At 52.2% G+C, this 27,500-nt stretch overlaps 1 protein-coding gene across 3 annotated transcripts in view; it reads left to right on the forward strand.

Annotated features, from left to right (window-relative positions):
- The window catches only part of ephb2b (eph receptor B2b), a 124,184-nt gene that overhangs the window by 95,950 nt on the left and 734 nt on the right, over positions 1-27,500 (forward strand). Inside the window, exons 5-15 of one of the 3 annotated variants that reach the window (XM_027024347.2) lie at positions 841-1,176; positions 12,171-12,295; positions 15,026-15,188; positions 16,347-16,455; positions 16,621-16,685; positions 18,290-18,412; positions 18,533-18,780; positions 21,721-21,936; positions 22,097-22,246; positions 25,452-25,645; positions 27,149-27,304. In XM_027024347.2, coding sequence (XP_026880148.2) covers positions 841-1,176; positions 12,171-12,295; positions 15,026-15,188; positions 16,347-16,455; positions 16,621-16,685; positions 18,290-18,412; positions 18,533-18,780; positions 21,721-21,936; positions 22,097-22,246; positions 25,452-25,645; positions 27,149-27,304 — 1,885 coding nt within the window. Of the gene's footprint in view, positions 1-840; positions 1,177-12,170; positions 12,296-15,025; positions 15,189-16,346; positions 16,456-16,620; positions 16,686-18,289; positions 18,781-21,720; positions 21,937-22,096; positions 22,247-25,451; positions 25,646-27,148; positions 27,305-27,500 lie in introns of all 3 variants that reach the window. The other 2 variants (XM_027024355.2, XM_027024339.2) reach the window with 2 other exon arrangements.

Genomic DNA, 27,500 nt, shown 5'->3' on the forward strand with positions numbered 1-27,500 from the left:
GAGAACGCTGCATCTCCACCCTGGAGCAACACACACACACACACACACACACCAACCCACCCACACACTCGCAGACACACGCGCACCCGCCCGCATTCACTCACGCCTCAGACAAGGCGGGTTTTGCCTTCAGGACTCAGGACGTCCCGCAGAGAGGCCTGTAGATGAAAGACGGAGGAGCGATCCGTTGGCCGCCTGCTTTATTCCTCCTTACAGGGGCAGAAGGGGCAGAGTGCTGCTTCTTGATTATCTCATTAGCCCCTCGAGGACCGCCCACAGTAATTAGGAGCACATGCCCATTAAAGATAAACGCACGGCATTGTGGGTTTGAGTTGGCTGTCAGTCAGAAAGAAGTCTCTGAAGTGAACCACTCGCACTCTCCTTCAAATGCACTTTTCACGAGTAAACACTCAACTCTCTCTAGTTATCTCTCTGTCACTCTCTGCCCCCTCCCAAGCACTCTCTCTCTCTCTCTCTCTGTTTCTCTCTCTCTCTTACAGACACACAAACGCACAGACACACGAGTTCCTTTTTTTCTGTCATAAATCTGACACAGCCCTGAGACTATTCGTGCGCAGAGACCAGGGAGCCGGTGCACCCAGCCCTTAATTAGCAGTCGTCCATGACGGCGCATCGACGCAGGCCGGCGCGACGCGAACCCTGTAATTGTGACATTCCACCACTCTGTGCAGGCCGTGTTGCTGAGCACTGGTGCATTAGTCTTGGAGACGGACTACGTCTCGGAGTTTTCTGGTCTACGTGTACCACCGGACCGTGTGTGGCCTCCACAGCATTTAAATGCGTGCTTGTGTGTGTGTGTGTGTGTGTGCCCGTGCGCAGCCGTGCCCTCCGCCCCGCGAAACGTGATGTCCAGCGTGAACGAGACGTCCCTCATGCTGGAGTGGACCCCCCCGCGGGAGAGCGGTGGGCGGGACGACGTGGTCTACAACGTGATCTGCAAGAGCTGTGGTGGGGGGCGGGGCGGCTGCACACGCTGCGGAGACAACGTGCAGTTTGTGCCACGCCAGCTCGGCCTGACCGACACACGTGTCTACATCAGCGAGCTGCTCGCCCACACCCAGTACACCTTCGAGGTGCAGGCCGTCAACGGCGTCTCTGACCAGAGCCCCTACTCACCTCACTACGCCTCCGTCAACATCACCACCAACCAGGCCGGTGAGTGGGTGGGGCAGCCTTTGATTGGCTCTTGGATGAATCTCTGAATGCATTGATTAATATGGTCTTGCTCTCTCTCTCTCTCTCACCCGCTCTCTCTCTCTCTCTCTCTCTCTCACCCGCTCGCCCTCTCTCTCTCTCTCTCTCTCTCTCTCTCTCTCTCTCTCCCTCTCTATCTCTCTCTCTCTCATTTTCTCTCTCTGTCTTTGTTGCTCTTTCTATCTCTCTCTCTCACTGTCTCTCTCTCTCTCTCTCTCTTTCTCCCCTTCTCTCAGTATTATACATTTTTCTTTGTTCGTCTATCCAGTGTTACATTACCCATTACTCACACAGCTCTCACACACACACACACACACACACACACACACTCACTCACTCACTCACTCACACACACACACACACACACACTCACTCACTCACTCACTCACTCACACACACACACACACACACACACACACTCACTCACTCACTCACACACACACACACACACACTCACTCACTCACTCACTCACTCACACACACACACACACACACACACACACACACACACACACACACACACACACACACACACTCACATGGCCTCATCAGTCTTTAGCTCCATACCACGGGCACCTCCCAGCTCTGTCTCACCCAGGTGGCGCCGGGCTCAGCTACCGTCACCACACAGCACTCGTAGCACTGTTTCCTGTCCAAGCGTCTGCTCTGTCAGGCTCACCCGATCCGCGTCCCAGCCTTGGCTACCCCTGATCTGCCTCCATTTATGAAGGCATTAGAAAATAAAGCCCCCAGAATCCTCGGTGCTGTCAGCGCACTTTAGCCGTGCAGGGGCTTTTCCCAAACCCGGGACAGGCCAAGATCCACTTCTAATAGAAAACAGCTTCTTGCTCCTGATTGGATGAACTCTCTACATCTCAACGCAATGCTGCTGGCGGCTCAGAGACACCCCCCCTCCCGTCCCTGCCCATCCCCCCCCACCACCATCATACGTTGCCGTAGCGACAGCGCTAGCAGCGATGGACCTGCCTGTTTCTCCACCCATGCAGTTGGGGTTTAGTCGTAGAAATCCCAGATATATCAGGGGTGGCGAGGTTGGGGCTCCATTCTTTGGTTGTCTTTCATCAAACGTGCAGCGGACCGACGGGGACGGACTCTTGGCGCGGGCGTTAAACGGAGACGGACTCCATCCCCGCTCCGTGGCGCGCCTCTGCAGGGGATGCGTGGAACGGTCTGCCAGATCCCGGGCCCGGCTCTGCCGCGCTGGAGAGCCGAGCCCTGCTTTACTGCACGGGACGTGCAGGCAGTGACGGAAACTGGCACAATTCCGAAAACTGCCCCTCCCAGCCGGGCCGGCCTCCAGCATGTGTGGATAGTGGCTTCGGAGCGACGTTAGTGAGGCGCAATGAGAGGAAAGGACAGATGTTTAAAGAGTGGAGGGAAGAGATTCAGTGTGACAGGCTTTGGAATCAAAGAAGTGTTTACATCGCAAGGGAATGTGATGAATGTTGGCCCAGAGCATGCTGGGAAAAAAGCTTCAAAAGAGAAGGGAGCCTGTAGAGTCAACACACACACACACACACACACAAACACACACACACACACACACACACACACACAAACATTTTGTGTAATTACTAGGGTAATTTGTGTAAAGTCTGTGTCTGCAGCAAACCATGCAAAACCACACACCATCTCTCTAAAACACACACATACACACACACACACACACACACACACACACACCACAGTACTAAATCACTTGGTTTGGATATAAATTTCAAAGTCAATTTTCTTCCTGTCTTTCTATTTTTTGTGCAAACATGCTCTCTCTGTCTCTCTCTCTCTCTTAGACACACAAACACACACACACACACACACACACACACACACACACACACACACACACACACACACCCTCCTTGGTAATTTGTGTGTCTCTCATCCATCCAGTCAGCTGTGGAAATCCAATTAGCACTGAATGTGTGTGAAGAGAAAATGTGTTTAACATGTTCCCTGGAACACGTGAGCACAAAACCAGTCCATGTGTGTGAGCTGTTTCACACTGCACACTGCACTCTCAGCACTGGAGTCTCACATCACTGCAGTCTCACAGCCCTGCGAGGGAAGTTGGGTGGGTGAGAGCCGTGAACTAGAAGGAGACCCTTCGGCCTTCTGTGCTAGAGAGCAGCGGTCCACCCTTTAAAGTCTGGCAAATATGGCTGCTACTGCTTATTATTTGCGTACAAATGTTGCGTTTGAAACAGGCAAACAGAATATATTCCACATTTTAGTCACTCATTTTTCTGATCACATTTAATTTCCAAAAAAGCAGCGTTTGAGCCGAGCTCTGTTTTACGCTAGTTCTGTAACCGCCGCGCTCCTCCGTGGAGGTCGTCTGTTCCGTGCCGATTCATCTCACCTCCGTGTGCGCGCCTGTCCTCTGCTCATACTGCCAATTCCTTCAGCCTCCCTTTGACTGCAGGAAGCGTCGGCGCGACGCCCAGAAACCCACGAGCGGATCTGCACCATCCGCGCGCCACGACAACGGACACCATAAACACGAATCCCTTAAAAGAAAAAGCGAGGATCACGCTACACGTGCGGTAAAAATCTTGCTCCTCACGCACTGCGCCAACGACTCCAGTGAGAGCCCGCCGCCGTGCTCGTACACGTTCCTTCCTCTTCCTCGCGAATGCCCATCCTGATGCCCTTTCACCTTTCAGGCAGCCCGTTAATAGCAACCGTATGGCACTCGGAATGCTTCTAAAGAACCCGCCGCTGTTCTGCCCCACGCTTTTGCTCCCTGCTGCACCCGGCTCACCCCACTTCACCCCCGCGCCCGGGGCCCGGCCTGCTGTCGGGTCGGATTACGAGACGCAGCTTCAGCCAGAGAGATCCGAGGAAGAACCAGAGCGGGGCCGGGACTCAGAGCAGCACCCCGCTTAGTGAGCCTCTCCCCTGGGGCAGGTCGCAGCAGCCGCGGGGCAGATGGACCGGGCCTTTAATTGCATATGGCTGCAGGGGGTGGGGGGGGGGGTGGGGGGTGAGGTTACGTAAACATCGTCGTCCCTCATTAGCCGAGGCAACTTTGTGCTCCTTTGGACTCACAAGTGAGTTTGTGTAGTCTCAAGTGTGTGCGTACTTGTGTGTGCGTGCGTGTGCGCGGGCGTGCGCATGCGTGTGTTAATTAGGCCAGTTTCTAAGCCCCACAGCTGGAGAGGGGAGGGAACCTTCTGTGGAAGAAACAAACAAATAATCAGATTGGAGACAACTGGCAGGAGAGCAACTCTCTCCTGTGTGCGCCTCCTCTCCCTCCCCTCACTGATGAGCGCAGAGCGTTTGGGGAGGGCGCAAGCTCAAATGCTCGTTCTCCAGTGCCAGGCACACACGGCCACTCTGCTGGGCCGGGGTCTTGTCGGACCGCGCTGCCGCGGGCTACGTTCCGGAAACTTCCCCACATTGTGGCTCTCCCTGGCGTTGTCGCGCATCAGCCCAGCATGCAAACGCACACATCCACGAAGACGGAGAGAGATGGTACTGCCCCCTGGGTATTGCCTCCTGCGGTGAGCTTTCACCGAAAAGACATTCGAACCGAGGACCCGTGTAGGAGACCGTTTCAGATTTATTTGTCCTGATGACAATGATTTGTATACGAAGAGACCAGAAAGAAATGTTCCCTTCTAAAGGCGAGAGTGCTTGGGAAACACACTGAAGTCCTGTGAGCATGTTAATATTTCTTTATTTATCTGCATATTTGCTCCTGGCCCTAAAACAAGTATTTTCATATGAACTTTCTTAAGAAGGCCACGATTGCTCCAAGGGCGCACGTGCACGTGCAGTGACGATCGGTCATGTGGGAGACGATAGGGGCGTGAGCCACAAGCAGAGCGGCTCCACAACGCAGCCACTGGTGATTTGTCTTAATTATGGAATTCCAGCATTCCCAACAAGGTCTTGCTGGAGACAAGCACTGTGTTTTATTGAGTCGGTTTACCAGGGCAAACTGCAGGAGGGGCATGAGGCTCTGGCGTGGGTAGCAGGAGCACATGTTTTGGCTCCGAGGTAGCGAACACAAAGAGAGCTTTGCCCTGATCACACGGCTGCCGCACACACACACACACACGCACGCACGCACACACACGCACGCACGCATGCACACACACGGCTGCCGCACACACACACACGCACGCACGCACACACACGCACGCACACACACGGCTGCCGCACACACACACACGGCTGCCGCACACACACGCACGCATGCACACACACGCACGCACGCACACACACGGCTGCTGCACACACACACACGCACGCACGCACACACACGGCTGCCGCACACACACACACGCACGCACGCACACGCACGCACGCACACACACGCACACACACGCACGCACGCACGCACACGCACACACACGCACGCATGCACACACGCACACACACACACACACGCACACACACACGGCTGCCGCACACACACGCACGCACACACGCACACGCACGCACACACACACACGGCTGCCGCACACACACGCACGCACGCACACACACGGCTGCCGCACACACACACACGCACGCACGCACACACACGCACACACACGCACGCACACACACGCACGGCTGCCGCACACACACGCACGCACGCACACACACGGCTGCCGCGCACACACGCACGCACACACGCACGCGCACACACATGCATGCACACTTGCACATTCACACACAACCACGCACGCACACTGACATACAACCACACACGCATGAATACACACACATATACACACACACACACACACGCACGCACACACACACGGCTGCCGCACACACACGCACGCACACACACACACGGCTGCCGCACACACACACACGCACGCATGCACACACACGCACGCACGCACACACACGCACGCACGCACACACACACACACCTGAGGCTAAAATTCACCAGGTTGAAGACAGAAGTGGCATAGCCGTTGGACTGGCGTGACAGATGTATAAGAGCAGAGTGGGTCAGCTCACTGGCCGTGTGTGATGGGATCTGTCACACCGCAGTGGAGAAGAAGCTGCAATGTTCCAGGGGCTCGGGGGGTTTCACTCTTGCACCCGCTCCCCTCAGAGTTGGAAAAAAAACGCAGCCGTATGTCTGTCATGGCTTCAGTCCAGCGCAGCAGACAAGCGCTCTATCATGGACAGGATCACGTTAACGAGGCACAAGGTCTACGTCAGACATGGAGCTAGCTAGGCTAGCAGGGGGTGTTGGAACTGAACCAGGGTCAAACCACATCGCCGTTCTGCGCTCCTGAGGAGTTCCGTGCTCATTGGCTCCATCCGCGCACAAATAAGTGACACTCTGCTGTTTCCATGCAGCTTACACAGAAGGCGCTTGCTGGAAAACAGCCTTTTCATTCTTTTACTCATGGTGAAAGTGCACATAGTCTCTCCCGTTTGGTCTCGGGCCGTTTCTGCTGGAATGCGACGCTTCGAGGCCGCCTCTGCGACTACGATCCTGTCACCAAACACACTCGCCGGCCACGTGGCCCGCGCGGGAACATCCCGTTGCATTCTCTACCTTGCCTTCACCGTTTTCCTGTTGCTGTTTGTTTAGCCATTTCATTAGGGCAAGGTGAGCGCTGTCACATGCCGTACTTGAGTTCACACCTATAGAGGAATTTGTTTTCCCTTTTTTTAAAAAATACGAGCCAGCTGGGGCATTGTGCGACTGTATTACATTATTCGGAGGGTGGGCCGTGATAATCTGGCTCAGACCGCTGTCGAGGCACCAGGGGAAGATTTACGACTTAATTATCGCTGAAATTGCTTTGGCGACCTGCTCTCGGGCCACGCGGGACGGCTGCGCCACCGGCAACAGGGGCGGTGGTGGGCGTGGCCACGTGCCGCCGCACCATTGGCAGTGGGGGTGGCGGTGGGCGCGGTCTCACGCTGCCGTGCGCCTCTCACCTGTACGTGAAGCACTCTCGCGTCTCATAAGCTACGTGCCGGAACAAGCGCTTCCATACGGCCAGTTCGAGATCTGCTTTGGCTTCTGCCTCATCTTCATTGTTCAAGCATCTTAGAGGCTTTAGTGTGTGTGTGTGTGTGTGTGTGTGTGTTAGAAGGCCTTGTTTGGTTCATCAGTGGTTCGATCTGAAGGAGACTATGACCTGTTTCTCAAGACAGGAGTTTGTTTGTGTGTGTGTGTGTGTGGGGGGGTGGTATAGGGGGTGTAAGGTCTGCGTCAGGACCGACGCTGGCAGAGGGCCCACATATGGGCGGTGTCAGGCAGGGTCAAAGGGCAGCCGGTAGGGGTGAAAGATGCCGCAGAAGGAGCGATAGTCCTGCGCCGGCTAGCAGCGCTCCCTGGCATACTGATGATGATGTTGACGATGAAGCAGGAGCCGTGTGCATAGCCTTTGCCACCGAGCCGAGGTTGACTCCGTGGTGACCGGCGCATGAAATCCGCATTTAATTACATGCCCCATTTAAAGAGCGCGGACGTAAATCCACAGGCTAGCGCTCCGCCGCGGGCGTAATTCCGGAAGCCTGGCCGTCATTTGACATTTTTCGTTCAAAAGTGCCAATGCTTGCATGCACGTACTGGACATTTCTGATTTAATCGAGGGTCATGACAAGGGTACCACAGAGTAAGCTCGGCCCGTTTTCAGATGTGGATCCCCGCGGATCCGGCCAGAGGACCTCGGAATTTTATGAGGAAATAAAAAAATAAGGCTTTCACTTTGTTATTTGTTACACTTAAACAAGATGAAACAAAAGCTCCTCCCAGCTCACACAGGTCTGTCAACCACGCTAGTGTTCTCGCTCATAGCCGTAGGCCACGTGCCTAGACACCTCCTAACGGACAGCAGCTAGAAGTCCGGGCTCCGTATCGGACCACCTCCAGCCCTTTCCGAGAGATCCGCTCCGCCTGCTCCGCTCCGGAATGCTTAATGTTCCATAATCCGTGCCTTGTGTTTGCTGGGTCGGGAAAGGCCGATGCCACGGACGCTAAGGACACTGAGAGGATGAGCAAACCCCCCCTTCCTCAGATGTGACCCTGTCATGTCCTCTCGAGACGTCACCTGTGGATACGTGACGGATGGGTCACGTCGGAGAGTTTCTGTGTCACGCGATAACAAGTGTGAATGTTTTGCTCTGTGAACCACTGGTGTGTGACGTTCTCAGGATGTTGCACTAATTCCATTTATGCCTTGATTGGACAGATTTTCATATTAATTTAAATGTTTGCCCCTGTGTATATATCTACTGGTAACAGAGCTTATATAACAGAGGTTATATATTAACCTTTAGGGCTGGTGTAACTGCTATCCAGATGCCTTTATGGTATTTTTCCTACCCTTTTCTACTCCCTAAAAGTCTTCCTTCCGCCTAATCCCACGGCACCTTCTCGCTTCTTTGTGATCACGAGCGCCGTCGTCCTATGCTGCTCAGAGCCGGCAAACCCGTTTCCCACCCGCACGCTCTGCGTGGCTTAATCTCTGGCCGGACGACAGGCGGACAGAGGTTGCCCTCTTCCTACCGCTCGCCCGGACCTCCGGGAGCCGTACGTGAGCGTTGCCCCAGATCTTTCTAGCTATCCGCGAGCTAAATAAAAACATGGTGCTTGAAAAAATAAACCAAAACAACAACAGCAGAATCGGTCAGTTCTTCGTTTAGATCCACCCGAAGCGTTATTGGCTAGCGGGAATCCGCGAGATTAGAAGCGCACGTCTCTGTGAGCATCCGTGAGCTTTTGTAAGCCTCTGAAGTGCCTATTTTGGAATTAGCTAACAGGGCGCATTCAAGTCTATTAATGCTTCAGTCTTTTCCAGTGTGGTTGGTTTAAAGTTTGATGAACTGAAATCGCTCTGTGCTGCTTTACTGCACTGGAAACTGCAGAGACATAAATCCCACAATCCTCTGCAGATGGGAAACAGGGCTGCCTGCCAGACTAATGCCTTTTTGTTTGTTTGTTTGTTTGTTTATCGTTGTTTTTTTTTCTTTTGCTGGCCTTTCTGTCCTTTTATGTTAAGATGCTAGTGTTTATGAATTAGATTCAAACATGCGTTAAAAGCTGAAGCGTCTGAAACATTGCGCCTCGAGCTTTGTCAGGCTAAAGCAGTATTCTGGGAAAAGCCTTGGGGAAAGAAAGGTTTTGCTGTGGAAGGGGGCCCGGGGTGGTGTCGGGTTTATGGGTGCCGACCTGATGGAGCTACCTCCACTGGCCTCGCTAAACCCACCCGTTACTCCCCACACCACAGCCCAGCTCCAAATGAGACCCACATGCCCACACGGCCTTTTATATGCTGCCATATGGCATAGCCAGTGGGATTTGGCGAAAGCCCTGCGCCGGTGAAAGCCTCCGATTGGCCAATTAGGCGAGGCCTTGGATCCCGCGTCATCTGCTGTTTGCACCCAGTGCGGTCTCCCCGTCCTGCATCGGCACCTCTTGAACTTACGACACTAGCAGAAACGTTTCCTGTTAAATGTGCTGATTTTAAAGCACGGCCGGTCACAGGAAAAAAAAAAAGAAAATCTCGGCATGGAATTCGGAGTAGCGAATCGCTTTAACAGGCTTTGGAAAGCCCGTTGGACGCCAGCTGTGTTTCAGTCCTGGCTCTCTCTAAGCGGTTTGTCTCCGCATGGGGACGGAGACTGCTGGAACAGTCGGACAAGGTGACCCTCACAGAGATCACAGTCCGACCTTCCTAATTAAGATTAATTGCTCATTTTTAAAGACGGTTTTTGGAACAAAAGCTTTGAGTGGCACTGGGGGGGGGTTCAGAAACCAAACTGGCACAGCGCATCAGGCCGGAGTAATAACTATAGAGAATATTTAGTTACCCCCTTTAGACAGTTCAGAGACCCGCAAATGGCTTATTTATGCTTAGAAGACCGTGGCCCATTAAAGCCCGCTAGGTCTAAATGGCTGGATGTAGCACTGTAAACTGTGTATTTATCATTTATCAAAGAATTTGCCCCTGTGCGTCCAAACGCTGCTGGCACATGTCCCGGGAAGGAGCCATTTGCGTTGCGGAGTGAAGGCTTTGCACAAGACCGGAGTACAGAGCGGGGCTTCCTGTCGGTTCCCGTCCCGGGCGGCAGGTCTGCAGCTGGAAGGACAGATCGTCCAGCTCTGTCCAGGAGCAGGCAGAACAAACAAATAAAAACCATTCCTCTCCATTATTTTTCTATTCCTTCTGCCGTTCCTCGCTCTGTAGCCTGCTTTGTGTGTGTGTGTGTGTATACGTATGCTTGGATTTGTATATACCTAACGCCTTCTCCAAAGCGCTGGTCCTCACATTACCCTCAGATGAGTGTGTGTTATATCAAAGCAGAGCTAAATGCTATCTGTTAAAGATTCATCTCACACACACACACACACACACACACACACACACACACACACTCTGTACGTCTTGTGTGGCGCGCTGGCTGATCGTTTCAGTGTGTCTGAGAACTCTCTCTTCCAGGAAGGAAAGTGAAACACCAAGGGTCAGAGATGAATAGTCTTGCTCATCTGGATCATGGAGATTAATTGTGTGGAAAGGCTGGAATCCCACACAACTGGGCGAGCTGACAAGCTGCAGTACTCACGCTCCTCACCGGGCTCGGAGATGCGGAGATGGCAACGTAATGGACATAACTGCCTTAATTTGACACTTTCCACAAATAACAGTGGCGCTTAGCTTTGGGCTGAACCCCCACGGCCTCGGGCTCTGGGGCTGGTTCCTCATGAGGACAAATGTCTGTCAGGAACAAATCCTTCAGTCACAAGGGAACCGCAGCGCGGTCCGACCCGGTCCTGTCCCGCCGGCCCGGCCCGGGTCGGCGGGTGTGTACGGGATCGCACGTCCGCTCTTCCGAATCAGATTCCCGGCGACAGCGGTGCGGGGCTGGGATGCTGCAAACAAAGCCTTAACCAGCGGCGTCTTGTGTCAGCAGACAAACTGGGCACCGCGATTAAGGTGTCCGGGGGTGCACGGTGATGCATGCGACCAGAGGCTCGGCGAGGCCTCCGGGAAATGGAGTCCAGAGAAACAGCCATTCATCATTGCCTGGGCGAAGAGCGGCACTCGCGATGGCCTGGTGTGCTCGCCCTGCTGTCTAGATACAAGCATGTCACTCACAGATCTTGAGACTCGAAGCCGAGGCACCACTAAAAATGAACGTTGCTCCGGACCGAACTCTTGGTGCACCGCAGAGGAGGGACGTGCCCCGCATCCCGGCCTGTCCGAGCTCGGCCCTCTCCCCACACTCCGCTGTGATGAATCATGGCGGCAGGCTTTCCCAGCCGGCGGTTATTTCCATGGCAGCGGAGGCGCGTGTCTTTACGGGGGCAGGCCCCAGAGAAGGCAGCGCACGCCTGGGCCATAAATCCCAGGCGTCCAAAACCCCATGTCTCCTCCTGTACCCTACTGCAGCCCAAACACTTCTCTCGCTCCCGCTGTGCCAAGTTTAACGAGCGTGAGGAACAACCCAATCATTTAGCTCTGCTCGCACGCCACCACACGGAGCCCGAGCAGGACAAGCAGAAAAGAGCCGCTTTTTCCAACTGCACAGTCACCACGCCGCTCAGATTAAAAAAAAAAACCTACTTCCCCTGAAAAAAAAAATAAAAAATCTCCCGCAGAAATCTTCTACAAACAAGGGTGACTTTGGGTTCCAAAGCGGACAGCGCGAAAGAGACTCGGAGCAACTCGCACTTGGAAATCCCCCCGGAGCGTTTGAGTAGCTCAGCGCAGGGCTGCGGCCCGGCCGAGTCACGGAGCACCTCCCCTCTTCAGCGCCGGAGCCAGCCTCGCCCTGGCCCGCCTCGGCCCGGTTTTCCATTGCGTATGCGTAGTTATGGCCGTATTCTTAAACTGTTTGCAGGGCACGGCTGTAATTTTGACTGTGAACATTCGTCATGAGTTAACTGTTTGTAATATCTCTCTCTCTCTCTCTCTCTCTCTCTCTCTCTCTCTCTCTCTCTCTCTCTCTCTCTCTTTTTCCAGCTCCGTCCACAGTGTCTATAATACACCAGGTCAGCCGCACAGTGGACAGCATCACTCTTTCCTGGTCTCAACCCGACCAGCCCAACGGGGTTATTTTGGACTACGAACTGCAATACTACGAGAAGGTACCGACGCTCAACCGTCCACAGGCGCTCGGTCACCAGTAGCTCGGTCACCAGTAGCCACTGCTACATCTTTTTCTAATGCATGCCCCCCACCCCCCAACACCCGTAAGGTTGGTCAGCATGATCATAGACTCGCACGCCGTGCCCTGTATTTATGTTTCTGTAATCCTTCTCTGTTTTACCGTAAGGGTGGCCATCGTCATCCGTTCATTTCAAGCGTTCCGAAAACACGCAGCCGCATTGTTGTACATGGAAATTCTCCCTTTTTTTTCCCCTTTTTGCCTCATTTCTGTGTTTTTTTTCATACTTGAGGGCACTGGCGCAGAGACATAGAAGCAGCTCGTAATCACAGTCAGTCGTGGCTGCCGGGAGTTGGGTGCGGGGATTTGTGGTTCAAACAATGCAGCCTTGGCCGCCATAAAAATAGCACTTCAGAAACAAACTCCTCAGCAGGCACTTGTAGAAAACACACGCTCACAGTCACACACACAAGCTGCCGTTGCCTTTTGCCCACGACACACATACACACACACACACACACACACACACACACATATTATCTGGGGCGCTGTGATTTATGCAGGGAACTCTTATAAAAGCTTATCTATAATCTGTTATATGTATGCCGAAGGACAATCTAAGCATAACCTAATATGAAATATTTAAAAATGCCTATGAAGTTTTATGTCTTATGGAAAATGCTGGCCAGTTAGGTGGTCTTTCATGGGTGAATCTGTGTAACTTCTAAATAAATGCAACACACAGAGATAAAATTACAGCATCTCAGGGGAGTCAAGGAATCTGTTTTCATAAACCAGCAAAATTGTGGATAAATGAATGGGTTTTACAGAACACACACACACACACACACACACACAGGCAATAAATGTCACAGGCTGAGTTCTCACTGTAACTCTTTCCTTAGTATAATTCCTTTTTCAGACACTGCTGTCAAAACAGACTGCTGCAAAACTCATATCACAGCATCAAGAGACAGGGCTGACAGCAGCGGCCTGTGTAACAGACTACCACACACACACACACACACATTAGTTTTGCATGGAGTACTGATAATAGAAAGGCATCGCACTACCCTGCTGCTAACAACGGTACTTTCACCCATCTTATTAGCAGTGGCGCTTTGAGAATGACAGTGTTTTATAGAATTGCCACATTTCCTCTTGAGTTGCGTGGATGTGCAGAGGGGCTGTGTGTGCAGGTGTGCTCGGCACGTAGGACGCCAAAACAAGAAACGCGGCTGCTAACATAAACACTCATGCTGACCGTCCACGGCTTGGCGAAAAAAACCCAAAGATAACAACGGGCGCATATGGAGCAACGAAAACCGCCTGCAAAAGACGTTTTGGCTCCCTCGGCCTGCAAAAGTTTAAAACCTCCGCACACAGTGCAACTTGGCGAAACGTCTCGCTGACAGACATGCGGACTTGTACGAAAAATTCAGGAAGCCATCGCTCTCGAATATGTTAGACACGTGTGATCTACAGGATTTTGTGACCAGTAAACTTTATTCACACCATCGGAGTTTGGCTGCATATGTAAAGATAGCTGTCAAAGAAATCGTATAAACTCGAGGACATCAGATTACTGAATCCCATGTAAAAGCTTTAATAACCCAATAATCCATTTATTAATGTTATAAATGTACTAATTGATTGCCAAACCTACACCTTCATGTATGGGAAAAAAACCCACCCACAAACAGGAAAACACTTTTCAGCACATAAATTACAGTTTTTCTGAACGTTATGGATGTGACTGGCATTACAAGTAAGTCTGGCACATCACAGTGACAAAGCTCTGTTTCACTTCATGTTGTGAAGCTGTTTTGTTTTCAAACACAGTTGTAAGGTTCAACAGCTGCATGACAACCTTAATCTTGTTTAACAACAGTCTTGTTCAACATCTATAGAGTTCAGCAAAATCTACAAATATATTTGACAAAATATATTTTAATTCACGTATCCTGATTTATTAAGTTTAAACAATTCACATTCAAATGCTGATGCACCTGCAGGCTGGTTTTTGGTGGTTGTTTTTACATGTTGATTTTTTAATAAAGTCATTTGCTGTACTCACATTGCTTTTAATTTAGTTTTCTTTAAACCATCAGTTTAAAAAAAAGTAAAAGTAGCTAGTTAAGCAAAAGATAAATATGTTTGTTAGCGAAACAGAAGAGATTATAGTCATATATGCACTGGAGAATAAAAACAAACAATAAAAAAATGTTTTAAAAAAGAAATAAAAATGAAGTTACCTGTTCTATAATCTATTCCATTACATTCCTGATGTGTTTACTGTGGTGGTGTTTTAGTATCAGTGTCACGATATTCAACACACACACACACACACACACACACACACACACACACACACACACACAGACACAGACACACACGCACGCACGCACACACACACACACACACACACACACACACACACACACACACACACACACACACAGACAGACACATCCATCTTACATACACACACAGCCCCCGACTCTTTTCTCACACACAGATAAACACATCAAACACAGGCATGACTCCGACTGTAAGCTAATGAATCATTACTGAACTAGAAATGTCAGAGCTACGAGTGTCCCTGGCGACCCCTGTGGATCAGAGCCTTCATCACTTAGTCTTGTCATCTAGCTATATGAGGGTATGACTCTTCCACTCTCTGCCCATACTCTTCCTGTATCCGGCTCAGGTCCAGAACGAGCACAACTCGTCCACGGTGCGGAGTGAGACCAACACGGCCGTCATCCGTAGCCTCAAGCCCGGGGGTATCTACGTGTTCCAGGTGCGGGCGCGCACTGTTGCTGGCTTCGGACGCTACAGCGGCAAGATGTACTTCCAGACCATGACCGAGGGTAAGACGCCTGCTCTCACACAGAGGATGCCCGCAGGGCCTAGATAGCCTGTCAGAATCCATTAGGGCAGGTCGGAATTTTGCCCGCGTCGAGCGTGCCCCTGGCACCGGTTTCTCTCCGTAACACGCGGGCGGGGGACCTCCCGAGCTCCCGACTGCTCGCGAAAGAGCGCGATTTATTCCGATAGCGTTTATTCGTTTACTTGGATTTATTCCTTTGATTGTTGGTGTTGGGAGAGGCGACGTCTCCGTCTGGTGTGTGGCGTGCTGTGAAATCGTTAAACACGGCCCAGTAGGGCGGCGCTGTCCCGGGGACGCACGGCGCCCGGACGGGGAGCAGAGCCGCGAAGCGGCGAGGGGCAGATTCTGCTGTCCTTCACGCACGCAGCCCTCTGATCCGACTGAGGTGTGATCGTATCCGACCGCTCGCCGCCGGGAATCAGCTTTGTTTGTCCTCCGCCGGCGGGATTCGGTGACAGTCTGGCACACAGATTCAGCCGGGTGGCGGGCGTGTTTGCAAACAGAATGCACAATGCGTTTAAGTCCATTTCAAACTGCCAGCGTGGCGTATGATTTATTCACAATGGCAAATCGGCGAGAGCACGAGTCTCCCCAGCCTAGCGGGCTGCCGAGGCCGGCCGCTACGCTCTCTCGGTGCCTCTCTCTCTCCGCAGGGCTTCCAGAGCCAGCCAGTGGGCAGATAGCATGTCTGTTGTGTCTGTGCAGCGCTCGGACGGGCTTTAATTAGGATAGGCAGAGGGAGAGAGAGAGAGAGAGAGAGAGAGACGAAAAGAGAAAGTTGCACACCCGCCCCATCCGTCTGTCCCATGCTGAGAGCACACAGCCCGACACAGTCCCTGCGTCGGCTGCCCATATGTTTCAGGGGCCTTTGTGCCTCGGCTGCACACGCCCTCGGGGCATCCAGCACAGGGCTGCCTGTCCCATAGCTCCCTCCTGAGGATGTCGGGCAGGTGGCTCACCTGCGCCGGTCTGCTCTGCGGGATAGGTTAGAAACACAGCAAGGATCTCCACGGAGGCGCCATCGCCGCAGGGTGGAACACATTTAGACACTCTTCACTTGGGGTTTGTACGGAAGCATTAATATTTGGATCTTTCTGTGTGTGTGTGCGTGCGTGTGTGTGTGCGTGTGTGCCTACAGAGGAGTACAACACCAGCATACAGGAGAAGCTTCCTCTCATCATTGGCTCCGCCGCTGCTGGTTTGGTCTTCCTTGTTGCTCTGGTGGTCATCGTCATCGTGTGTAACCGGTAGGTTGGCACTGCTCTGAGCTTTAGAGCATCGCAGCAGCCCCTGTCGCATCTCCCCTGTGTAACGGCGTAGACATGGTCTGCTTCCTGGACCGTTTCCTCTGCTTCCATGCCTGCATCAGACCCCGAGAGCCCCAACGCCACTCTGTCTGTTTGTTCCCGCAGACGTGGCTTCGACCGAGCAGACTCTGAGTACACAGACAAACTGCAGCACTACACCAGCGGACACAGTGAGTGCGCCGACCCTGATCTACTCCAAACACACACACACACACACACACACACGAAACTGCCACCAGCCTTTGTGTGGCATATTCCCACACATGCTTTGAGGATTAACCCTTTACATTTAAAGGACCCCCTGAGTCTCATTCCTCACTCTTACACCAACGGGCCAGATTATCTTAATTATAGTCATTTAATAATTCACACTCACTGAACAATCTGCTTTAAGAGTAATGACTAAAAAGAATTTAAGAGGGTCAAACTGTGGAAAGGGTGATGAAAAACGTTTCTGCTCTTTTCTGCTCTTTTCTGCACCTTCACGGCCTGTCTAACACCAACGCCACCCTTTCACCTGACCGTTAGTGTCACCATTCTAATGGCTCAAGGTTCGTCCGGCCAGACAGAGGGGAGAGGCAACACGGAGGATCATATTTCTGTTTTTGTAAATATCATCGTAGTCTTCTCACAGTGCTGTAAAGTCACAGTGCAGTCAAGCTCATAAAAAGACATTTTAAAATTATAAACAGGTTGTAAATAAGTGCCGTTATGTGAGTAATCCCTTGTGGAATCGCACTACCGCACCACAGAGATTCTTTTATAATAATGAGATATAGTAATACACATTTTTAAAGCTTTTTAAGAATGAGGTACTATACACACATTCATTTAAAGCTAGCACATTTCTCTCTATCCCTCTCTCCATCTCAAGAAAGCCCTTGCATGCGCTCTCTCTCCCTCGCTCTCTCTCTCTCTCCCTCGTTCTCTCTCTCTCTCTCCCTCTCTCCCTCGTTCTCTCTCTCTCTTCCTGTTTCCTTTTGGCTCACTTATCGCTCCCTCTTGCTCGCGCTGCTGTGGAAGAACGCTCAGACGCTTTTCCAGTGGAGATTTTCCTTTTTTCCCGCCCGCTGCCCTCGCTCGTCAAGTGAGACGGCTCTCACCCGCTGTAATCAACGGCGGAAGATTGCGGTAAACGGTACGTTTACGTAAGCCGTCTCCAGCTCAGCGCAGCCAGCCGGAGCCCTAGACAGGCAGGGGCAGCCTTGCTACATTAACGCCTCGGTTCCACAAGCTGAAGGGTGGTCCTTCACGCTCCTCGCATGACCTTCTAGAACGTTCCTCAGCAGACAGCAGATGCGTTCCCAGCCCCTCAGCACCGGCAAGGCAAGGAGATCAGAGGAGGTCTAAAACACTGCAGACGATTCCACCGACGTCTTGCCCCCCCGTGACCTTGTGTGCGCCGAGGCCTTTTCTCTTTGCTTTGATATCCCGTGAAGTTCTTTTGTCCGTTTTCTCCTGCTGATCCCGGTGTGAGCATGGCATAGGCCACCCCGCGAATGGCCACTGCAGCTGGCTGACCACACACGCGCACGGCAGACGTTAAACTGACCAGTACCAGCTGTGGAACAGAGAGTCGGAATAAGGGGATTTAAGGCATGGCTCTCGAGAAACGACTGAGCTCTTAAAAGCCCATTTACCTGCCATGAAAAGCCATCTGGTTTGCTGGGTGGGAAACCGCCGACGTGGGCCCAGACAGCCGCACCACAGCCCCTAGAGACCCCCCCGGGGCAGCAGGGCTTTGTGTATTATAGCGTCTCTTTGTTTCTCCAAGTGACACCAGGAATGAAGATCTACATCGATCCGTTTACCTACGAAGACCCGAACGAGGCTGTGCGGGAGTTTGCCAAGGAGATCGACATCTCCTGCGTGAAGATAGAGCAGGTCATCGGGGCAGGTGAGGTCCGGCCGGGCGCCAGGCTCACCCTGCAGACACACGTTCCCTTTCGCTTTGCCACAAACATCCATCATCTACCCCCCCCCTCCGCTGCGAACTCCGACCTCTGTCGCCCCTCAGGAGAGTTCGGGGAGGTGTGCAGTGGCAACCTGAAGTTGCCGGGGAAGAGGGAGATGTTCGTGGCCATCAAGACGCTGAAGTCAGGCTACACGGAGAAGCAGAGGCGGGACTTCCTGAGCGAAGCCAGCATCATGGGCCAATTCGACCACCCCAACGTCATTCATCTAGAGGGCGTGGTGACCAAAAGCAGTCCTGTGATGATTATCACGGAGTTTATGGAGAATGGATCGTTGGACTCCTTCCTGAGGGTGAGTAAAACACACATGCACACACACACGCATGCACACACACACACACAGAAAGCCATGGACATACATATCAAATGACACACTGTGTGCCTTCAGATATTTAGATCATATTTTAAAATGACGGGAATCTGTTGGACTTGGACTGCAGGAAATGATAAGGCAAATAAAATATATTGGAATCCTTTAATCCCCCATAGACACTGTAAGTGCCCAGGCGTACCGACACACACCTTGCAGACAGCACACAGAGACGTGTGGCTGAAAGCAGAGCTCTCATTAGCATAAACCTGTGTGGATGTGCGTGAACATTGACATGCACATACTTCAATCACATTGCCATGTCTATCAGGTAATCCCCTGCAGGGGTTTGTCTAATACCCATCATCCTCAGCCAGGAGCAGACCGTGCCCCCTATAGAGCGCATCACTTCCGTATTGATTTGCGTATTTGCCGTGGTCCCCCCCTAACCCGCCGTCTTCGTGGGGCGCTATAGTCGCTTTTGCTCTGTTACCAAGGCCGCTTTAAAGATAAGTACTTTGGTATTCTCGGAACGTTGCGCCGTTCCATCGGTCATTCCATCCCGTATTCCATCGGTCGCGCTTCCCCCCCTGTGCTTTCTCCGGTGTTACAGGCTTCGGAGAAAACGGCAGCTCGATAAACACACCTGTGTGATGTTCGGTGTGAAACACGTCGATCAGAAACGCCGCGGCCGGGCCGATCGTTTTAATCCCACACGTTTTACGCACGTCAAACCGAACACCGAAATATATGGGAGCGTGTGTGAGGAAGAATCATCCGGCAGCAGCTGATTGGCAGGGTGCATATGTTTCGCTAAAAGGGAATGTCTCACTGATCCCAAAACAGCGAAGCTGGTTTGGTGATGCTGGAATCAGGGTGCAGTCCAGATGCCAGTAGCACACAGTGGCACGCAGTCCAGAAGACCTTCATCACAGTTAATTGGCCTTTCTGCGTGTTTGAAGGGGCAGAAGTATATATATATTTATATGTCTGTGATTTATGCTAATTGGGGGCCGTCTGATCTCCGAGGGGAGGTGAATGAGTTCTTTTTCTCATTAGCATAGCTTTCCTTCTGATCCGTCATAAGTGAAAACGTATTTTTACCTTGACCCGGATTAAAGGGCGTGGGGAAGTGCAAACAATCGCAAACAAGGAACAGACCCTAAAATGAGGCAAGGTAACAGGACGGAGGTGACCTGCCACAGCAAGAGGAGGCCGACTCGCACTGGCGTCCCATCGCTCAGACACGGGTCTCTCCACGCCACGCAGATGGCACCTGGCGAGAGCTGCCTGGCGAGCTGGCGTCGCGAGCTCACGTTGAGACGTGCGGCATACGCTCGGCTGACATCAGGGCCTCCTCCCACGCGCCGCGCCACGCTGTTCGAAAAATTGGCACGGACGAATGTGCGATGGCTTGTAATGAGTGAACAAGAGTGGGAAGGATGTGAGGGCTTTGGTTTGGATTGGGTTTGGCTGTTTTGTTTTGGGTTTTTTTCCCAGCAGGCGTAGGGCTGTTTTAATACCGTCTACCGGTCTGCAGCGTTGAGTTTGCCTCGGAGCCGTTTTGCGTGCCTGCATGCGTAAGGGACCGGGGATTGTTCACGGCCCCTTTGTTGTGAGAGCGTGAGTAGACTCACGTAGAAGCAGATGAGGATGCGTTTGCTTTCCCAAAGTCTGAATCCAGGTACATAAACCCTTCTTCCTCTCTGCCATGAAGATCGTTTGCGTTTGCGAGGGGCCGTGGTGTCTTTGTTTGTGCGATTAGGCTCAAACTGCCGTGTAGGCTGCCGTGTGATTCTGACAGCCTAATTCAGGGCTTCCAAAACAAACGCGGTGTGTGGCCCGCAACAGCCGCTGACAGTGTCGCGGCTTGAACGCGCGAGTCGCCACTGGAACACGCACCAGACAGACTCCCCCCCCCACACACACACACACCCTGCCGTGCCGCACTGTGGGAGAGGACACGGGTTCCCTTATATAGCTTAGAGATGAGTACTGCAGAAAGACAGAGAGAGAGAGAGAGAGAGAGAACAGTCCATCAAAATGATTTCCAGAATTAGTGATGGAATAAGGAATTCAGATGACTGTGTCAGCTTCCCTGAGTTGTGAGCAGATCTGAATCAGGTGTCAGGGTGCAAAGCACTGCTGAGGTATGACTGGATGCAGGATGTTTAGTCAGCTCTGGCTGCAGGCCTAATTACCTGGGGCGACGCTTCCTCCGATGGAATTGTAAGCAATCCGCGTGAGGGATTGGAGTGCTACCTTGTGCTCAGATAAGATTTGGGCCATGTGAGTGATTAATAGGGTCTAATTTCTGTGGAGGAAGTAGAGAAGTGAGGAGACAGGAGGCTGTGAGGAGGAAGCCAGTTCACTTAACTTAGTGGGACAAGTTTTACTGAGGCACTGGATCATAGGGGAAGAGTTTCAGGGTCAAGTTTCACACAGTGCAGTCGAGACGAGATGAGGACCTCCGTGCACGTGACTTGGCGACATGTAGGTTTTACGTCTGTGTCTGTGTAGAGCACGCGTGTGCGTGTGTGTGTGCATGTGTAAGTGCATGTGTAAGCTAGCCTGGCTGCTCCTGTCTGCTGAGTGTGGTGTGCCGTGTCTGTGGTGGGTCTGCAGACAGCAGCAGCTGGAGACTCGGCTGTCCTCACATGCACGGCCAGGGCAAACAGCTGGCGCACTCAGCAGGGCTCAGGGTCGCATGGGCGCCAGCTGCTCCGACCCAAACCCTGACCCGACCGGAACCCTCCCTGCCTCTCCCAGAATCGGCCAAGCAGTTAGAAAACCAGCCAGTCCCAGCCCCAGGCAAACTTAAAGCAGCGATAACCGTTCTTTTGTGTCCGAGACTGTGCCGTGTGACGGAGCTACCTGTGGACCAGCCGGCGTGACCTCAAGATTTATTTTTATGCATTCCAGCAAAACGATGGGCAGTTCACGGTGATCCAGCTGGTCGGCATGCTACGCGGCATCGCCTCGGGCATGAAGTACCTCTCGGACATGAACTACGTGCACCGCGACCTGGCCGCACGCAACATCCTGGTCAACAGCAACCTGGTGTGTAAGGTCTCGGACTTTGGGCTCTCCCGCTTCCTGGAGGACGACACATCTGATCCCACGTACACCAGCGCCCTGGTGAGGCGTTACATACCTCTGTTGCACACGTCCACCAGCTTTTCTACGGCGCGTGTAGTTAATGCAGCGACGCAATCCATCCGAATTCATAGAAGCCGCAGAAGATTCCCTCTGTGAATGTCAGTCGCTGGTCTCTGAGTTTTTGTTCCGCGTGTCACAGGGGGGGAAGATTCCCATACGATGGACGGCCCCCGAGGCCATCCAGTACAGGAAGTTCACCTCAGCCAGCGACGTGTGGAGCTACGGAATCGTCATGTGGGAGGTGATGTCATACGGGGAGAGGCCGTACTGGGACATGACCAATCAGGACGTACGTACCCATCGGCACTCGCGTGTATACTGTTGCATTCCTGTAATGTCATGTGCTGTAATACTTTTTCTGTTTTGGTGGACTGTACAGTTTGCCATTTTGATGGACCGTTCCCTATAGTCTCTTCCTCCTTACAGAATCAATCACGTTGGTCATCTGCATTTATTTCCATGGGAACATGCAGTCATTTAAATGGCTTGTTGACCGGCACACTGTTGTCTTGTGGTAACCATAATGTAGGGTGGCCCCACAGCCCCACTGCCCTATAGTCCCACAGTCCTACCGTCCCACAGCCCCACAGTCCTACAGCCCCACATTAGCCACAGTCCTACCGTCCCACAGTCCTACAGCCCCACATTAGCCACAGCCCCACAGTCCCACAGTCCTACCGTCCCACAGTCCTACAGCCCCACATTAGCCACAGCCCCACAGTCCCACAGTCCTACAGCCCCACATTAGCCACAGCCCCACAGTCCCACAGTCCTACAGCCCCACTGCCCTATAGTCCCACAGTCCTACCGTCCCACATTAGCCACAGTCCTACAGCCCCACATTAGCCACAGCCCCACAGTCCTACCGTCCCACAGTCCTACCGTCCCACAGCCCCACATTAGCCACAGCCCCACTGCCCTATAGTCCCACAGTCCTACCGTCCCACAGCCCCAGTCCTACAGCCCCACATTAGCCACAGCCCCACTGCCCTATAGTCCCACAGTCCTACAGCCCCACATTAGCCACAGCCCCACAGTCCTACCGTCCCACAGTCCTACCGTCCCACAGCCCCACAGTCCTACAGCCCCACATTAGCCACAGCCCCACAGTCCTACAGCCCCACAGTCCTACAGCCCCACAATCCTACAGCCCCACAATCCTACAGCCCCACAATCCTACAACCCCACAATCCTACAGCCCCACAATCCTACAACCCCACAGCCCCAGAGCTCTGGAGACAGATGGCTTAATGCACTACATCAATGAAAACAGATATGAATGGGCAACCACCACCAGCAACAATAATAACGTTATTAACAACATTCATACAAAAAATGCATCTCAAAGTGCTTCGGACTATGTGTGAGTAGAACATTAATCCAGTGTAAATGAAGCCAAAAAGGAACTTAAATTGAAAGAACATAATACTTAATCAGACTAAAAATGAAAAATCTAGAGAAAGTTAAAATCGAAAAAGAATAAAAATAGCAAAATTGTGGGTGATCAGTATTAAAAGGAATGGACGGTGTTTCAAACTAAAACTGAGGCCCAATTGAACGCTGCACCCAGTCAGCGGCATGCAGGTGGCGTGATTAGCATGCAGGCCGCGGCTAACGTCTCCTGCCCTTCACCGGTGCTGCCGCCTCCAGCCTCCCTCCGGGTGGCCGAGGCAGAAGCAAATTATTGGTCCCGATAATGAAAATAACTTTCAGATTGAAAGCGGGCGTGCTAATGCGCTAAGAGGGGGCCCAGATCTCGGCTCTCGGCACTTATCTCATTAGCAGCTCCTGGCGGTGCCTCGCCGCCCCTCCGGGCTGGGGTTCCGCACCGGCCGGAGGAGATTAATCGGGCTCGGGACGGAGCGCCTTTACACTTTAATGAGCTGGAGAGCTGTTGGGTCTCACTAGGGTCCTGTAACCCACGTGGTACGCTCGGACACCAAGGCATGTGTGGAAGGTTAACTCCGCCCACAGACACCTCCACCACTTTCCCAACAATCTGGGCACAGGGAAGTGATGTCCCAGCGAGGACCAAACCGAGCGGGAAACGCTCGATACCGCGCTGACAGTTGCAGAAAACCAGACGTCTCTAAACACTGAGTGACAGCGGGAATTTCCTGTTACAGCTTGCAGCGTATTTGCTAAACACAGAAATTAGTCAGCATGTATTTTAGTGAGCGGGCGTGAATCATGTTTGGGTCTGACAGTAATTGCAGGCCGGAGAAATGAGTGAGAGCTGTGCAGCAGATGGAGTCGTGCCGTAGCCCGGAGAGAACTCTGCCGAACGGCAGCGGTGCGTCAGAAAACCGCTCGCATGTCTCACTCTCCGTTTACATTTTCTGTGAGCAGATGAGGAATCGCTTTTGGGCGCAGCCCTGTCATCGGCATGTTTTAGATCACACGCAGATAGCACTGAACTTTACTCTCCTGATTAACAATGTGCGTATGATCGTGAGCCTGTGTGAGTGTGTGAGAGAGAGAGAGTGAGAAAGCATGTGTGTGTGTGTCTGTCTGTGCATTTGCATGTGTGTGTGTGTATGAGAGAAATATAGAGAGTGAGAGAGCGCGTGTGTGTGTGTGTGTGTGAGATAGTGAGAGAATCTTTGTGTGTGAGAGAAAGAGTGCGTGTGTGTGTGTGCATGTGTGTGCGTCTTTGTGTGTGTGTGCAATGATAAATGGATTCCCTGGGTCCCCTTCAGATGGAGATAATGATCACAGTGTGCTTATGAGGAGACCAGATCAATTCTCCACCTCCTACAGGGCTACTAGCTCTGACAGTGTCCCTCAGCCCCTACACTTACGCCCAATAGACCTACGCCCAGTACACTTACGCCCAATAGACCTACGCCCAGTACACTTAGCTCCAGTAGACCTACGCCCAGTACACTTACGCCCAATAGACCTACGCCCAGTACACTTACGCCCAATAGACCTACACCCAGTACACTTAGGCCCAATAGACCTACGCCCAGTACACTTAGGCCCAGTACACTTACGCCCAGTACACTTAGGCCCAATAGACCTACGCCCAGTACACTTAGGCCCAGTAGACCTACGCCCAGTACACTTAGGCCCAGTAGACCTACGCCCAGTACACTTAGGCCCAGTAGACCTACGCGCAGTACACTTATGCCCAGTACCCTTTCTCCCAGTATGCTTAAGCCCAGTACACTTACACCCAGTAGACCTACGCCCAGTACACTTACGCCCAGTAGACCTACGCCCAGTACACTTATGGCCAGTAGACCTATGCCCTCCAGCAAGAGGAAAGTGACATCATGCTTTATCACAAACACACACACACACACACCCACACACACACACACACACACACACACACACACACACACACACACACACACACACACACACACACACACAGTTTGGGCATTTGTGGTACAGCTATATCTTTCCAAAGGGCCCACATTCTTTCTTTGTTGGCATCTTCGACAATCTCTGACAGCTGCTAAACAGCTCCTCGTTGCCCCCTGCAGGTCATCAACGCCATCGAGCAGGACTACCGGCTGCCTCCGCCCATGGACTGCCCCAGCGCGCTGCACCAGCTCATGCTCGACTGCTGGCAGAAAGAGCGGAACAACCGGCCAAAATTCAGCCAGATTGTCAACCACCTGGACAAGATGATCCGCAACCCCAACAGCCTGAAGGCCATGACCCCCCTCTCCTCGGGGTACGCACCAGGGGCCGGATCCCATGGCGAGGGGTTTACACGGGGGGTTTGCGATGTTCGGCTGTCCACGCTGTCTGAAAACATGGAGGACCGTTGCGTGAAGTATAGAAAGAAGTTACAAGTACAAGTACTGGACCAGTGTGAAAGCTTTCTCTTCGTTTTTCTGCATTCCTAGCATCTGAAAATGGTTTTAAGGTGTTGTGATTTTTTTGGGGTGAAATTCCTTGGTTTTGGAGTTAAAAACAGCACATATATAAATATTCCCATAAGGCACGGGAGCCCACACCTCTAAAAGTCATTTAGTGTTCTTTTAAATGTAGAAACGTTCAATATTGTCTAAGGGATGTGGCATGTTTAGTAGTGCCAAACGTAAGTTTCGATTTCCAGAACCCACGCTGCCTGTACTGCCTGTGCAAGGACAGGACACTCACTGTGTTATTCCAAGGGAGGGAACCCAAGTATGTCACATGATATATCTTTGCTTTGGAAATTCTCGTTCAGAGGATACTACTGAAGACTAATTTTTAGGCACAATACCTGGCTTTGTCTAGGTCTTAGTGTGTGTGTGGGGGGGCGGGTGTGTGTGTGTGTATGTGTGTGTGTGTGCGCGCGTGTGTGTGTGGGGGGGGGCATGTGTGTGTGTGTGTGTGTGTGCGCTGTTTACATATGCATTCCCATTTATGTCTGTAAATTTTCAGCGCTGGCCTTTATTATTTATATTAAGTGCTTGCCAACAGGAATATCCTGAAAGAAGAATCTATTTTTGTAGATTCCAGAAGGAAATCTTGCTCCCATGATGCCAACGTTCTGATTTCGCTTCTGATCTCGTCCGTGTAGCTCATTTGTGCGAGGCATCACCTCAGGGTTTTTTTCTTCTTCTTCTTATTCTTTTTTGGCGCTAAGCTGATCTGTGCAAATGGACCCTTGGGCGTTATGTCAGAGGATCGAGGCAGGCTTTGATTTCACAGAGTTTCTAAAGTGCAAAAGAAGCAAAAGCACACAAGGAAGCCCATCTCCCCGCTGTACACCGGGCGGGTCGAGTCTGTGACGCCGCCTCGACAGAGGTGGCTCGCCCATGGATAGCCTGAGGTACCAGGGCAATTTTGAAAGTAGTGGCCACCTGGGGACATGGTTCTGTTTTAGACAGATCCACAGAGAGCTTTTTTTTTTTGACCTAATGTCAGCCCAAAATCTCTTCTGTCTGTTACGAATGAGCACTGGAATACCGCCCTCTGCTGGCGTAGCTGAACAGCAGGCCTGGGTACCTTGCACCTACACCGTGAGTCGCACTCCTTTAACAGTGACAAAGCAGTTAGGAAGCTTTTATTTGGGCTCTAATCCTGAACACGGGTGTAATAGTGTGCGTGGAGGGGTGGTCCGACTGAGACAGAATCGAACATGCGTGCGAATATTAAACATCGCCAGGACACTGCATGGAACTGAGTCTGAGCACGTGCAGTGGTGGGCATGGTCATGACGTGTCCCGCTCTGTGTCCCGCGCAGGGTGCACCTGCCACTGCTGGACCGCAGCGTCCCGGACTTCTCCAGCTTCAGCACGGTGGATGAGTGGCTGGACGCCATCAAGATGGGCCAGTACAAAGACAACTTCACCAACGCCGACTTCACCAGCTTCGACGTGGTCTCGCAGATGACAATGGAGTAAGTCCGAGAGAGAGAGTGGGTTGTGCATGGAGCTCAGGTCTGGAGAGCATCCAGGTTTACAACCCAAAGTCAGCAGACTTTGCATGGTTCCTCTCCCATCACTCCCTGACTTCATAAGCACTGACTGTTGGCTCATCACTTTTCCGAACAGTTGGAATATTTTCCAGCCTGCATAATGCTTTCGGTGTGTCTG

This window comes from Electrophorus electricus, chromosome 20, assembly GCF_013358815.1.
Source record: "Electrophorus electricus isolate fEleEle1 chromosome 20, fEleEle1.pri, whole genome shotgun sequence".
Classification (NCBI taxonomy): Eukaryota; Metazoa; Chordata; class Actinopteri; order Gymnotiformes; family Gymnotidae; genus Electrophorus; species Electrophorus electricus.